The following is a 13,769-nucleotide window of genomic DNA, read 5'->3' as shown; positions in this document are numbered from 1 at the left end:
TGGTCAAATTGACTGTAATTCAGGAAAACAGTGTGACCGGGAAGTACTTCAATAGTGCGACGTGTATGGATTTTACCGTTAAGAAGCTGAGAGGAAATTAACTGTTTTCACCATCTTCCATGATGCTTTATACCCACCATATTTCTTCTTTGCATCAAGGACACCCTGTTTGTAAGAGAAATAAATGTTATCTATGGAGTATGCATACGTTGAAGTACAGGGTGATTCATATAAAATCAACACATTTTCTTCTAGTGTTATTCCAACAGGAATAAATCGTAATGTTCCATGTAATTTCAGATGGCACAGGGAATTTGGGAGATTCATACATTCTCAAGAGAGTGCATGGCTATGCAGGATTTGATAGCTGTATGTCAAATTTAGTTCTGTATAAAATAATGATTTGATCTTTATTGGTTTTGAATGAATGCATGCATTATTTCTTGCAAGAGACCTAACGAAGAATTTGATTTTTATGAAGAGGCTTGTTACCCATTATGTGGTGGTGGATGCAAATAGCCAATGTTCTGACACTTCAATTTTAAAAACACAGTTGTTTCTAATACTTGGACACATAGGCGTAGCTACGGGGTGTGCCGGGTGTGCCTAGGCACACCCTAATGGGCTGCTTTATCGAAGAGAATTAAAGACAGATATTTCAATAAGAGAGAAAATAAGCGGCAGTTTGTAAGAAGTTGAAAATGTCATTACTTGGTACAAACGTGTGCATTATCGCTGATGAAACGGGTGTTTATAGATTTTCGATGTCATTGGAGAAAGAAGATATTTACTGCATTCTACTCTGTACTGCAGCGCCTTTCTTCTATACCTGTCACAAGCTGCACTTGTGAGAGAGCTTTCTCCAAGCTTACCCAAGTTAAAACTAAATTAAGAGCAACTCAGATGCAGGATAGATTGGAAGCCCTGCTCTTGTTATTTGTGGAACAGGAAAAAGGTTATTTATTGATGTAAATTAAGTTATTGATGAGTTTAAGAACATTCTACCTTTTGACAGACGTCTCTTATTATAGATGACGTGTATTTTGATGTATTTGTTTGTAACATTTATGAATATTTTGTGTGTGTGTAATTTCGATGCAATTTGATTTTTTCTACTACATATATTCAGAAATTTTCAACACTGTTATTTAGTGAATTTATATTCCTTTACAAACAGTGCAGTAAAAGAGCCAAGTGATTGTGTTGCAAAATATGCTATTATAAAGGTACAAGGCCTCATTTTTTTCTTTGTGCACACCCAAATATAAAGTTCTAGCTACGCCTATGCTTGGACACAATGGGAGAAAAAGCAATTATCATTACTAACCCTTCCTGCAAGGGGGCGATGGCCACGAAGGATGAATAACCTAGTGGCATCAGATCTACGTTGCAGGGGCGTTGCTTTTGCATTCTTCTTTCTCCAGGATGTCTTCCTTCTGATTGAGAGGAGCACAAACAGATACTCCAACATGGCAGACACCAGATAAGCGATGCAAACGATTAACCAAATTTCAATTGGTTTAACTCGAACAGATCTGGGAATAGTTTGTCTGAAACAAGATGTAACAATATGAATCTTAATTTACAAACCATATGCACCTTTATATTTTTCAATTACCCTCAGGTCACCGGAAAAAATTCGATCTCCATGATGGAGATTTCATATTCAGAGGACTGTGTCGTCATCACGAAGACTGATCAATTGACTGCAGTGTGTCCATTTTACTCCTATTATTATTCAAATAAAAACAAAGTGTTATGAGGGAGGGGACTGTCTCCATATGGGCAAAATTTCTTGGAAACTGACAAAAAAAATTGAAATACGGTAAAATCTACACCTAAAAAAAGACTAACGTAACTACACCTCATAAGTAGCTTACGATATATTTAAACTTTTTTTTCTCTCCTGGGCATTGACTGAAGAACATAGCCAGATGTCAGGCATACCTGCTACTGCCCTCTGACATGACCAATGTTACCAGTATACCTCGTAGTTTTGAAAAACTTACCTGTTTTTATGAATATCATAAGTAGACCTCGGTTTTTAGGTTTTTAACCTATTTTTTTCATTTACAGGTATGTAAGAAATAATAAGTTATCTCAGCATTTTGTTAAAAAATCGCAACAACTGGTGAAGTTTTATAGTGCCTAAAAAAACTATTTTGCTTGTTAGAACCTATTTTAGCTTTATGCACCTAAATGAAGCATTTTTCTAGGTTTTCATATATTTTAAAGGTTTTACAGGATTTTTATCTCACGCAGAGGCATTTGCTTGGGTCACGAAAAAATTCAATGATGAATGTGTTTGAAACATACTTTGTCGATTTCCCTTCCTACAAGTCCATGGTGATTTTTCAAAGCTCTACACAAAGCAAAATGTCTCGTGCCACTATAACCTGTACAATCCAAAGTGGTCTGATCTGTGTGGTCTTGCTAACTTTCGCGTCACTTCGGTGCTTTGTGGCATTCACGCCTTGCAAACTAACATTTCAGCATTGAAGTTTGCACCATTGACTATGTTTTTGTTGTAAGATTATTTTCAGCATATGAGATGATCAGGCCCGTAGCTAGAATTGATCTCTAGGGGGGGCTCAGGGTTTATCAGGGGGGGCTCACGGTTTATCAGGTGACTTTTTAAAAAAACGTTTCACATTAAATAAAGGTAAGCTATTTTGTGTGTGTTCAGGGGGTCATTAAGTTAATATAAAGCATTAAAGAAATAGAAATATAATACAAATAATACCCTCTTCTTCAATATCTTCTAAAACACGGTCATCTCTCGAAGTGTTAATTGAATGCTACTGACCTCATTCCTTACTAAACACTTCATACACTTTTGATTACACAAATATTTGTATCCCATATGAAAAAAGCATGTTACTTCTCTCTTCATAAACTTTTGTCTTCTCGTTTAATATCTAAGAAACTAAAAGTTAAAATATACAAAACAGTAATTTTGCCTGTAGTATTATATGGATGTGAAACTTGGTCCCTTACATTGAAAGAGGAACATAAATTGAGAGTATTTGAAAATAAGATCCTTAGGAAAATCTTTGGACCTAAATGGGATGAGGAGACAGGTGAGTGGAGAAGGTTACATAATTTAGAACTACATAATTTGTATTCATGTCCAGATATTATTAGAATAATTAAATCAAGAAGACTTAGGTGGGCAGGCCATGTGGCATGAATGGGAGAGGAAAGAGGAGTTTACAGGATTCTTGTTGGGAAACCTGATGGTAAGAGACCTGTAGGAAGGCCAAGACGAAGATGGAGGGACAACGTTGAGATGGATTTAAAGGAAATCGGTAAGTATGGAAAAGAGTATATACTGTAGAACTTGCTCAAGATAGGGAAAGATGGAAGGCCTGTGTTGCTGCAGCCATGAACCTTCGGGTTTAAGAAGGCTAGAGAGTTAGTTAGTTAGTTAGTTAGCATATGAAAAATGCACAATATTCAATAATAGTGACTACAGTACATACCTCTGCCTTAAAAAAGTTGGAGTCGGCGATTCTTCATGTTGTTGAACCTGTGAAGCAGTCTCGACATATCTATGTTCGATGCTCGTTTCTTCTCAAATTCCAGAAAAACAAGATTTGCCAGGCGCTTGCTGCACATTGACAGTCTCTGAGGGCTATTGATGCGGGTTAACACAGAGAAAGTGGATTCACACAACGCTGTACTGCATGCAAAAGTTCTTATGCCAGCAAGTAGAGCATAAGTGTCTTCGTAGGCCATTCTAGTTTTGTACAGTTCTTTAAAAGTATCAGGGGAATCCAGTTTCTTGAGATATGCATTGGCAACAGTTAGTTCCTCTTTTGACGGAATGGTGATTCCAAAGGCTGATAAATATTCAATGTTGCTAAATTGAAGGGACTCAGCCGATGATATAGCCTCCAATAAGTCGTCGTTATTGGTAAAACGTCTATTTATTTCTGTTAGCACAAGATCTAAACATTCGTAGAATATTTGTGTGAGAGATGTGAGCTTTTCCTCTCCTAGGACGTCAGTGATAACGAAGTCTTGCAACTGTGTATTTCGTTTTCTCTTTCTCGTGGGGTGCTCAACAATCTCGTCATGAATTCCATCCTCTTCTAGCAGTACATTACTTTCTTGCAGAATGCCTTCGTACACATCTTCCTGACGCATGCCCCTTAATGTTTCTGTGGCAGCTTCAATCATCTTTCTACCAGCATCCAAATGAACATTACGTGCTTGAAGCATTTTATCAACTGGGCTTAATATTTCAAGGATCTTTTTCATGAACACTAAGCAAAACCGAAACTGAGGTTTGCTAATGACTACAAGCAAACCAACACTTGCTGCTACGTCATCACCGTTAAAATTTCCATTTTTCACCAACTGCAAAACATGAATTATATCTCTGTAGTTTTCAAATATTGTTCTCGTCATTTTTAAATGTCCTGACCAATGTTGTTCTAAAAGTCGCGAAAGACTTCTCCCCTCGTATAACATGGCAACTTTTCCCTTTTTTAGAAAATTGTGCAACATGGAACTCTGTTCGAAAAAGTGTTTAATTGGAGAAATTTCATCCACACATTTAACAATTACCAGATGTAACCAATGGTTAAAACAATGAACGTAAGGAATTAGATGCCCAAGCCGTTGCTGGATTAAAGCTTGCACACCCCCTTTCTTCCCACTCATAACTGAAGCCCCGTCAAAACACTGGCTGAGCAATTTCGCACTATCCAAACCATATTTCTGAAAAATATTTAGTGATAGATCTGCAAAAGACTCTGCATCAAAAGCTGACAGTGTTTCTATGCACAGAATTGATTCCATGACCGTCCCATTCTTTACATAGCGGATTCCTATGGCTACGTTTTCTGTGTTGTTTTTATCTCGTGTACCGTCTTCAAGCAAAGTATACAAAGGAACATCTGCACTGTTAATGTCACTAACAATGTTTTCACGTACGATGTCAGCCATTATTTCAATAATGTCATTTTGAATTTCAGGGGACAAGTAAGATGCGTTTTTAGGTACCTGCTTAAAACAATCTGCCAGTTTCTCATCTTTTCGAAGCGTGAACTCGAAAAGATTTCGAAACAGGCTTTGTTCCTCATGTTCTTCTAAGTGGTACGTTCCCCTAAGAGGCAATTCGTTTATTGCAAGGAACTGAATAACTTCAGAAATGCTCTTGATATAATATTGATTCTTTTCAAGAACATTCTGATTGACTAGTGTAGAAATAGATTTTCCCACCAACGAACGGTTTTGCTTTTCTGCCCACCTTGACATTGCTTCTATGTGTGTAAGTGTCGCATCATGTTTCACTAGCCCTGCTTTGGTTTTATCGAGAGCTGCCTTCCAGTTCTTAAAACCTTTAGATGTAAAGGCCACTTCTTTGCATCCGAAAGGCCGATATTGTCTACAAGCATAGCAGAATGCTGCATCTAGAAATTGTGAATACTCTAACCATTTGAACCTTTTAAACCAGTCACTTTGAAAACACCGTCCATCAGCATTTCGGGGGTAATGTTTGAGTTTTAGCTGTTTAATTTCCTCACCTGGTTTGGAAATGTCCTTTACTTCTGTAGGCAAGAAATCCTCTTCTTGATTGGAGGCAGCCGTAGATGGGGAAAGAGTAGGTACGGTGGTCGCCGTGGTCAAAGATTCAGATGTTTTTTTACGAATTATAAATTTATCCATGGTGCTGGGGAATCGTTAAAATATCACAACACTACACACCAAGGACAAAACATGGTTATATTATTCGTCACTAAAAACACTCACTATCACACGAATCAGTTTTACGAAGATACGAAACACAATAACACCTGCGCAAACGCGAAACCTTCTTTACACGAATGAAGAACTCTACAAAGTGTCTTTGTCAATGTTTTTCCCCGACAGGGCATGGGCAAGCCCTTATATTCCACCCCCGACCGGGCAATAAAACTTCCCTTCGCAAAACTTGGGAGCCGATGACCTTTGATGCAGATGGGAAGGACCTGCTACAAGGGAAAGCCGAAAGAGGGGGAGCGAAGGTGCATAGATCCCCTGTGGAAGAACTTTAGAGAACCTTCTAAATACTTCCCGTTACTTAAACTTCGGTTTATAAACAAGATGAAGAAATGTGATAGCTGCTCTTCATGTACTGTGAATTTATCCTTCTATCAAGTTATGAGCAAATAATATCCACACTCTACATTTTCACTTGTCACGGCAAACAAATTATGCAATAGTTTTACCTAATACCAGGGGGCTGACGACAACGCCAGGGGGGGCTGACGACAATGCCAGGGGGGGCTCAGCCCCCCTGGCCCCTGCCTAGCTACGGGCCTGGAGATGATCCTCACAGACAAAATTGCGGAGTTTGACTGGATAACAAGAAAAACGATTGTTGCCTAACTATACGGCGAAGAGTGGATTTTAATAGCAAATTTCCAATGATAAGTTCTGCCATCCCATAGAGTTAGGCAACACACATAACGTTATGCAAAATAGTGCATATTTCAGGATATAGGTGTCCTATTTTCATTGAGGGTGACTATACCTAATCAGTATTTTTCATGAATTTTGAACTATTTTAAGTTTTTTTTAACCCACTTGAGGATTTTTCGAGCCTAACTTAAGATATTTAGGATCAATTTTAGGATTTTTAGAACCTAGTTTAGGGTTTTTTAGTATTTTTAGAACCTATTTTAGGAACCTAAAAATCCGAGGTCTGGTCATAATTAACTCCATAAATCATCTGTAATGCATAAAATGTGTAAAACTTTATTGTTTCTTTTATCAATTTGACCTGCAGAGACCATCGACATCGAAAATTATTGCAAGTGACTCCACTGCTACCTTTCATCCATATTTCTTTTTACTTCGTACAAAATCTCTTTTTTTTACGTTAGTACCTCTTCCTCCATACTGAATGTTCATGTAGATAATTATTTTCTTGTTTAATGTTTAAAAAATATCCACATAGACAAAGTTAATATCCAGTGCATGGTTCATGTCTCTATTGCTTTTTATACAAGAGTTATATACATTCAAAGTCTCAGCGTGACTTTTCAGATACCCTGTGCAGAGTGGCCGGAAAGTCCCTTTACACTGAATTTGAATTATGTGTAGGGTTACCAGACGTCCGGTTTTCTCCGGACATGTCCTACATTTTAGCCTTATGTCCCGCGTCCGGGAGGAATTTGAAAAATGTCATAAATGTCCTACATTTTGAGCGTCACATAAATTAATTAGGAAAATACGTAACAAAAAAATCATGCAAGTTACAAGTCTATGGACTGTGCTTCCAAACTCAATAGTGAAATTTATTTTGATTTAGTCATAGCCCAAAAAGAAAAAAAAAAGTTTGTCCTGCTATTAAACAAAAGCGAAAACTGAAGCAATTAATGAACAAAGTTTTGGGACAACTTTTTGATAATGTCACTGTTCAATGCCTGAGCAGAATTTCTTGCATTAGGGTTTATACTGCTGGAACAAGGTGTTGCCCATTCTTATTCAATATAATTTGATTGTAAAGCAGGGGTATAGAGAACAAAGTTATTCAGGGTGTCTGCCAGTCAAGAAAGTCATGGAAGTCAAGAAAAAGTAAAGAAATCAACAAGTATGTCAAGAAAGTCAATAAAAAGGCAACAAATTATTCTTGTGGTCAAGAATTCTTGCTATCATAATGACTGGTTGGTTGATTTAGTTTATTTTACTCCACTTTTTTCTGCCCCTTTGGCTAATAGCGAAAATGAGGATGAATGGTTTTACGATAAGATGGATGAAGGGATAATCACAAACATATAGGGACAACAGACACAAGCCCCACATAAGATTATACTGGCTGTGAGCCCAGACGCCAAAGCCTCGCTTGTCTGCCAAACACAGTTCAGGATGCATTAATACGAGAAAGCAGATCTAATTAATTCTCTTCTTAAATTCAGCTTCAGTTTATATCTTAACTGGCCCTTTGGTAGGGGTTTTCATTAAATATTTATTTTCTTAATTACTACCAACTTTACCTAAGTAGGGGTCGAATAAATAAAAGTTAAGAAAAACGGAAAAAGAGGTCTAGAAAAGTCCAGAATTCTGAATGTGTTATTTTGGTAGACACCCTGTTATTGAACTAAAAACTACCCAAGATGAAACTTCTGGAACCATTTTAAATTACGATAATTACTGAATATTTGTTTGCCATTACAGGTCATAATTCAAATGTTGAGAGAGTTATTTCATTATAATCAACACAACAAACTCATAAGAGAAATTATTTTTTCATAAAGTCTGTAAAATGTTTGGTAGTGGTCCCTATAATTTCAAAGAGTTTGACTGTCCACTCTAAAATAAATATATATAATAAACCTAACATTTTGATAAAAAATGACTTCTCTGAGAAGTACCACTTAAATCATGTAGTAAGAGGTGCATTGATTAGTATGATTGCAAGTTTTGAAATTTTGCATTTAAAAATTCATTAAGAATTCATTTTTTTAAAACTGAAAAGTGTCATTTTACAACTACTTTCTAACGTGTTCTATAGAAATATGTATTATTAATTGAGAATGTTTTGTGTCCTACATTTTGGGACAGCATGTCCTACATTTCCCTTACAGCGATCTGGTAACCCTAATTATGTGGTTATGCATATGGCTTTTCTCCTTACATGACACCATGTCTGATAGTTTATCCGCAACAGCATACCAGGGACAGCATCTTTCAGCTGCTCGTTGTTGGTGTATCGGCATTTCCGCACCTCTTCTTTCACAGGACCCCAGAGTGCATTGTCAGGTGTGCTTATGTAGGGGTTTCTTATAGGCCAAGGCAATGGAATTCTGCTGATCCACATCAGATCCAGCGTCTGCAAATGGACAATCAAAGCAAAATGCGCTGGTGCACCGTCTTGTTGCAACCAAACAGTACCGGCAATTTCTTTTGCCGTCAACTGTACTGTGCTGATTAACAGAGCCATCAAAAAATAAGCAGCAAGCAAGTGTTCTACTGTCACCTCTGCCCAAACCATAACATGAGGCAGATGGTGCTCAATTTCCTAAAAAGTAAGGATTTTCTTTCACCTAGTAAAAACCTTCCGATTGCGTGAGCTGTGATAAATGGCACACTCGTCAGGGAACATGAAGATCTTGTCATTTGCACTAGGAAATCGTTGCAGCAGTAACTGAGATGCACTCTGGGTTCTTGTGAAAGAAGAGGTGCAGAAACGTCGATACTCCAACAACAAGCAGCTGAAGGATGCTGTGCTTGAAGCATTTCAAAATGTCACCCATGGTATGCTGTTGCTGATAAACAACCGGACATGGAGTCAATTAAAGCTATGCTACAAACGCGAAGGAACCCACATAGATGTTTTGGATCTACAGGAATAAGATGTGCACATAACTACATAATTCAAATTCAGTGTAAAGTTACTTTCCAACTACCTTGTATGGAAGGTGGGGGGTGGGGGGGGGCAAGATTCACAATATTGTTAACCCTGGGCCTGCATTTTAGTAAAAATGGAAACAGAGTGACACCACTTGAAATCCAATGAGTTAAATAGAAGTTTTCCTTACCTGAGAGAGTTGAAGAGTGTGATAAGAGTTAATAGACTTGTGATGATCAGCACTATCCTCCCTGGAACAACATCTGGAGAGATGAGGAAGCTGCCCCACGAGATCCCTACCATGAGGCCGCTGGGGAAGTATGACATGAGTATGTAGCTGGTGAGGTCTCGGTATAAGATGAAAGTGAGTGAGAGCACATTTGGATCATCGCCTGCAGAAGAAAGTGAAATTTCAACTCAACTCGGTAAACAACAAACAATATAAGGAGGGAAGGATAGGTGAGAACTCGGAATCAGGCACATATCTAGAAATATATTTTGGAGGGATTATATTAAATTTAAAGTAAACGTAAAGTTCCCCATACATGTAGCACCATGCCATGAAGGCACATTTTGGGGATGTGGGCTAGGGCCCCACACATTCTCGATCTCTGCCAATTTGGAGGTGATGTGATCAACACCATGCTCCTGTCACCTTTACTCCAAGGGTTGCCCCCAGGTACCAATTGATTTGAGGCTGAGTAAGCCCCGGAGCTGCTTTATGCGGGGACAAGGCTGGGAAATTTCCAACCTTAGATCATCCACCCTGGAAATCAAACCCAGATCTCCCATGTGGCAGTCAGACTCCCTACCGACTAGACCACCGCAGCTCTATAAGTAAATTTTATATGTTTTTTATAAATTATTTTTATATGGTTTATAAATTTATTAAAATATGTAATTAATTAATATTATATTGTAAGACAGTATAAGAATGGAGATATAACAACACATATTCATTATCGAGCTTAGGTGTAGTTAAGATCTACAAAATTTGTATCAAAACAATTGCTCTGGCAAGGAAATTAACATTCTGTAATTCAAACCCATATCATCTCAATATAAACCTACCCTTCCAATATGGTAAGCAGAAATAACACTCGATTATACAATAAATGCTAAACAAGTATATTTTAATTAGTATTTAATTTTAGTTCTTGATAAGTCTGTCAGCAGGGAAGAGTCCGGACTCTGTCCCAAAATACACTCTTGCTCAGAATGGTTAGTCTGCATAAGAAAGATATGGTGGAATACCCTTAATTTCATATGAAAATAAAATTTATTGCTAAAGATGCATCCAGTATTTGTTTGGTACCCATAATATGTGACAACTGCAAATAAATTATGCACAGTAAAGTACAGTGAAAGTGAGGAATACTGAGGAGAATCTGAATAATAGAGAAGAAAAAGCAACTTACTTTGCATTTTGCAATCTGTCTTGTAAACTACTCTGAATCCAGACATTTCTACCTCGTTTCCTGTCAGTTTCTCTCCTCTAATAGCCTTTTGATCCCACGTTAAGTTCAGAACATTGCCAGGGAGAACTGGAAACAAGCATTCTGTTATTGGACCACTCACTGTGGTGGTACCTGTTTGGGGACCACATTTTTCTTCCTATCTTATCTACTATATTAAGTTGCACAGATGTATGAATATTAAATATAACCTTATAAACTATATTTTCATCTTGAATATCACACACTAGAGCTTCTTGACTTTCAAAATAGTACAATAGTTGCAAGCAAAATATTTTAAAAATAATAATATATAAAATCATATAAAATAATTTTCAGCACTATTTATTTTACTTTTCAGCACATAGTGTGTTGTTTTGTATATTTTTATCTTTTTAAATGTCAGTGAAACATGCAATACTGACGATTACAGTGAAATGCAGATGAAATTTCAGTTAACGTCAACGTGAATAGTTATGTATCATAATGAAATTATGATTATTCATATGAATATTGTGAGAGCTATCCACTTACCAGTGTATAGAATCCAGTTACACTTTTGAACATCCATAGGAAAGTACCCAAAATCCATCTGGCATATTAAATTGACTGAGCAGCTGGGGAAAAAACAGCAATTTCAAAATCACATGTAAGAAGAATCTGGCGCCTGGACCCACAATCAGGATGATCATCTGTAGGAATTCCTTGTATGTATTTTCAAGGGTGCCCGCAGATTTTTTTCTCTGGGTGGCAGTAGTGGCCAAAGTTGTGAGAACGTGTAGTAATGTTATTCCCCAGTTATGAAAACTCTCATATTCCCCTACTATGATAATTTCATAGGTGTCCACTCCCCCTATCCACTGCATTTTCTCATGTTGATCCATACACGTATCCCCCCACCTTCCCCAGAACTAGGCAAAGGAATGAATTTTCACTTTTAGCACTGGCGAGCAGAGTAGGGTGACCAACTTTCGACCATGGATTTGAGGGAGATTTCTAACTTGCGCATTGAATTTAGTCCCGATAAATTTTGCACATTTTTAGCATTGTAGCGTCACTCAGGCACTTATGTTCATGGGATAGATAATATTAAACAAAATAATTAATTTACATTTTATGGAACATACATGTCTCAATACAGAATAAAAATTTACAAATTTACATGTTTCTTAGTCCTGACCTAAATGTAGTTTTCCACTGATGCTGCAGAATGAAGCATTATTTTCTCATTATTTTGTGCAAATTTCAAAAACTCTTCACAACTATAGTCACAATTAATAGCTTTGTACTGTTCGCTGAACTCCCATTATATTGGAATGAATTTAAATTTTGTGATCTTCATTGTTAATGAAATATATGGGGAAAATAGAATGTCAATACAGGAGCCTGCAAGATAATAGAAAAAAGACCTAGTACGGGAGTTCAAGGGAAATGCGGAAGTGTTGGTCACCCTAGATCAGATTTCATGTTGCCTTTCACTCATAAAAACCCATATTTTATGTTTTTTTTTATTATCATTTTTACAAATACAAGAGTTGAAAATACCTTGGTGGTGTTGTCAAGTTCAGACTTGAGTCTAAAGAGAGAGAGAGAGAGAGAGAGAGAGAGAGAGAGAGAGAGAGAGACCTACCTTGAGTATTTTGTCTTTATAAATGTGCTGAGTGCCTCATCACAGTCTCAGCTTATATCACCAGTATTGACATTTTAACCATCAGATAGAATATGTTTAAGTATTTTAGTATTTTTGTTGGGGGGGGGCAAGTACCAGAATAAACTTACCAATAATAATATTGGTAATAGTAGTAATAATAACAATAACAACAATAATGACATTATTATTATTATTACAAGTGGTAGTAGTAGTAGTAGTAGTATCAAAGAATTTATTATTGTCACAAATTACGCAAAAAGGGGCTAGAAATCTGTGCTAAAGCATTTGTTTGGAACAAATGATTTCAAACACGTTCATTTCACATTAGCTAATAATGGAAAACAAGCACACGAATACTATTTTTGAAGGGCAGAAAGTGAATGGTAAATGCATTCCGAAGATAATTCTTTTTTTTTTACATAAGATGTATAAATTTCATGTATACAATATGTTTTACACATATGCAACATGGAGCGACATAAAATAAGAAAAATACATATGCAACATGGTAACACTAAATTGTGCATGTAGTGAAAGTTTATTTAATACATATATACAACACATATTATTTAAATACATTGCAGAAAACAACCATATTGCGAAGCGAGGAAGAAAATTTTTAGATCCAATTTTTGCAAACTGAAAACAATATTGATTTAATAGGGTGCAATAATTTCACAGGGCGCCATGGCATTCTCTCTTTTACATTTTTTTTCATTTAGATCCCTCGGCGTCCATGGCCGACTGAACATGACAACACAAAAGGGAGGCATTGCGAGCGAGGCGAGCAAGAAAATGTTACGAAATGTATTTTTATTTGCGTAAACTTTGAAATTGAGCGGGGCAATTGCTCCTCTGTGTCCCCCTGCAGCTGCCCTTGGCCCTCAATGTTTGCCCCCTTGTCCCCCCCCCCCAGAATTGACTTCCGTCTAAGGTTGGGTGCACAATGCCCCCTGTGGTTGCACCACTGCAGGTAATACCCTAACCCCTCCCTCCCCTTTGGCCCAGTATTCCTAAAAAAGAATGTCAAAGGCAGGAACAAAAATGGCAAAATGAGAGCTGACTACTAAAAAAAAAAAGTATACATACTCCCTCCCCATTCGGTTTGATTGATTGATTGATTTGTAGTTTTAAGTCCACTTTATGCACAGTAAGGCTAATTTGGACTGAACCTACAGTTTAAAGTGGGACCCGAACCACTATGTGCCTCCACCGGGGCCTCCCCATTTGGATATCCGGGACACACCACTGTTTGTGTGACTGACCATGAGGCAGCACATTACACTGAGCCATAATTACATGGGTGTGGCCCCAGGCGTCG

The 13,769-nt window shown here is 37.3% G+C and overlaps 1 protein-coding gene across 1 annotated transcript in view; it reads right to left on the bottom strand.

The window, feature by feature from the left end:
- Positions 1-13,769, bottom strand: part of LOC145996261 (glycine receptor subunit alpha-3-like) — a 73,295-nt gene that overhangs the window by 23,873 nt on the left and 35,653 nt on the right. The window contains exons 5-8 of the mRNA XM_083132687.1: positions 11,332-11,414; positions 10,762-10,887; positions 9,534-9,735; positions 1,328-1,550 (exon numbers count right to left, since the gene is read on the bottom strand). Of these exons, the coding sequence (XP_082988813.1) occupies positions 1,328-1,550; positions 9,534-9,735; positions 10,762-10,887; positions 11,332-11,414 (634 nt within the window). The remainder of the gene's footprint in view (positions 1-1,327; positions 1,551-9,533; positions 9,736-10,761; positions 10,888-11,331; positions 11,415-13,769) is intronic.

The sequence above is a fragment of the Lepisma saccharinum genome, chromosome 12, assembly GCF_977018435.1.
Source record: "Lepisma saccharinum chromosome 12, izLepSacc3.1, whole genome shotgun sequence".
Lineage (NCBI taxonomy): Eukaryota > Metazoa > Arthropoda > Insecta > Zygentoma > Lepismatidae > Lepisma > Lepisma saccharinum.
Note: the sequence above shows the minus strand (reverse complement) of the source record. Positions and strands in the feature narration are given on the sequence as shown.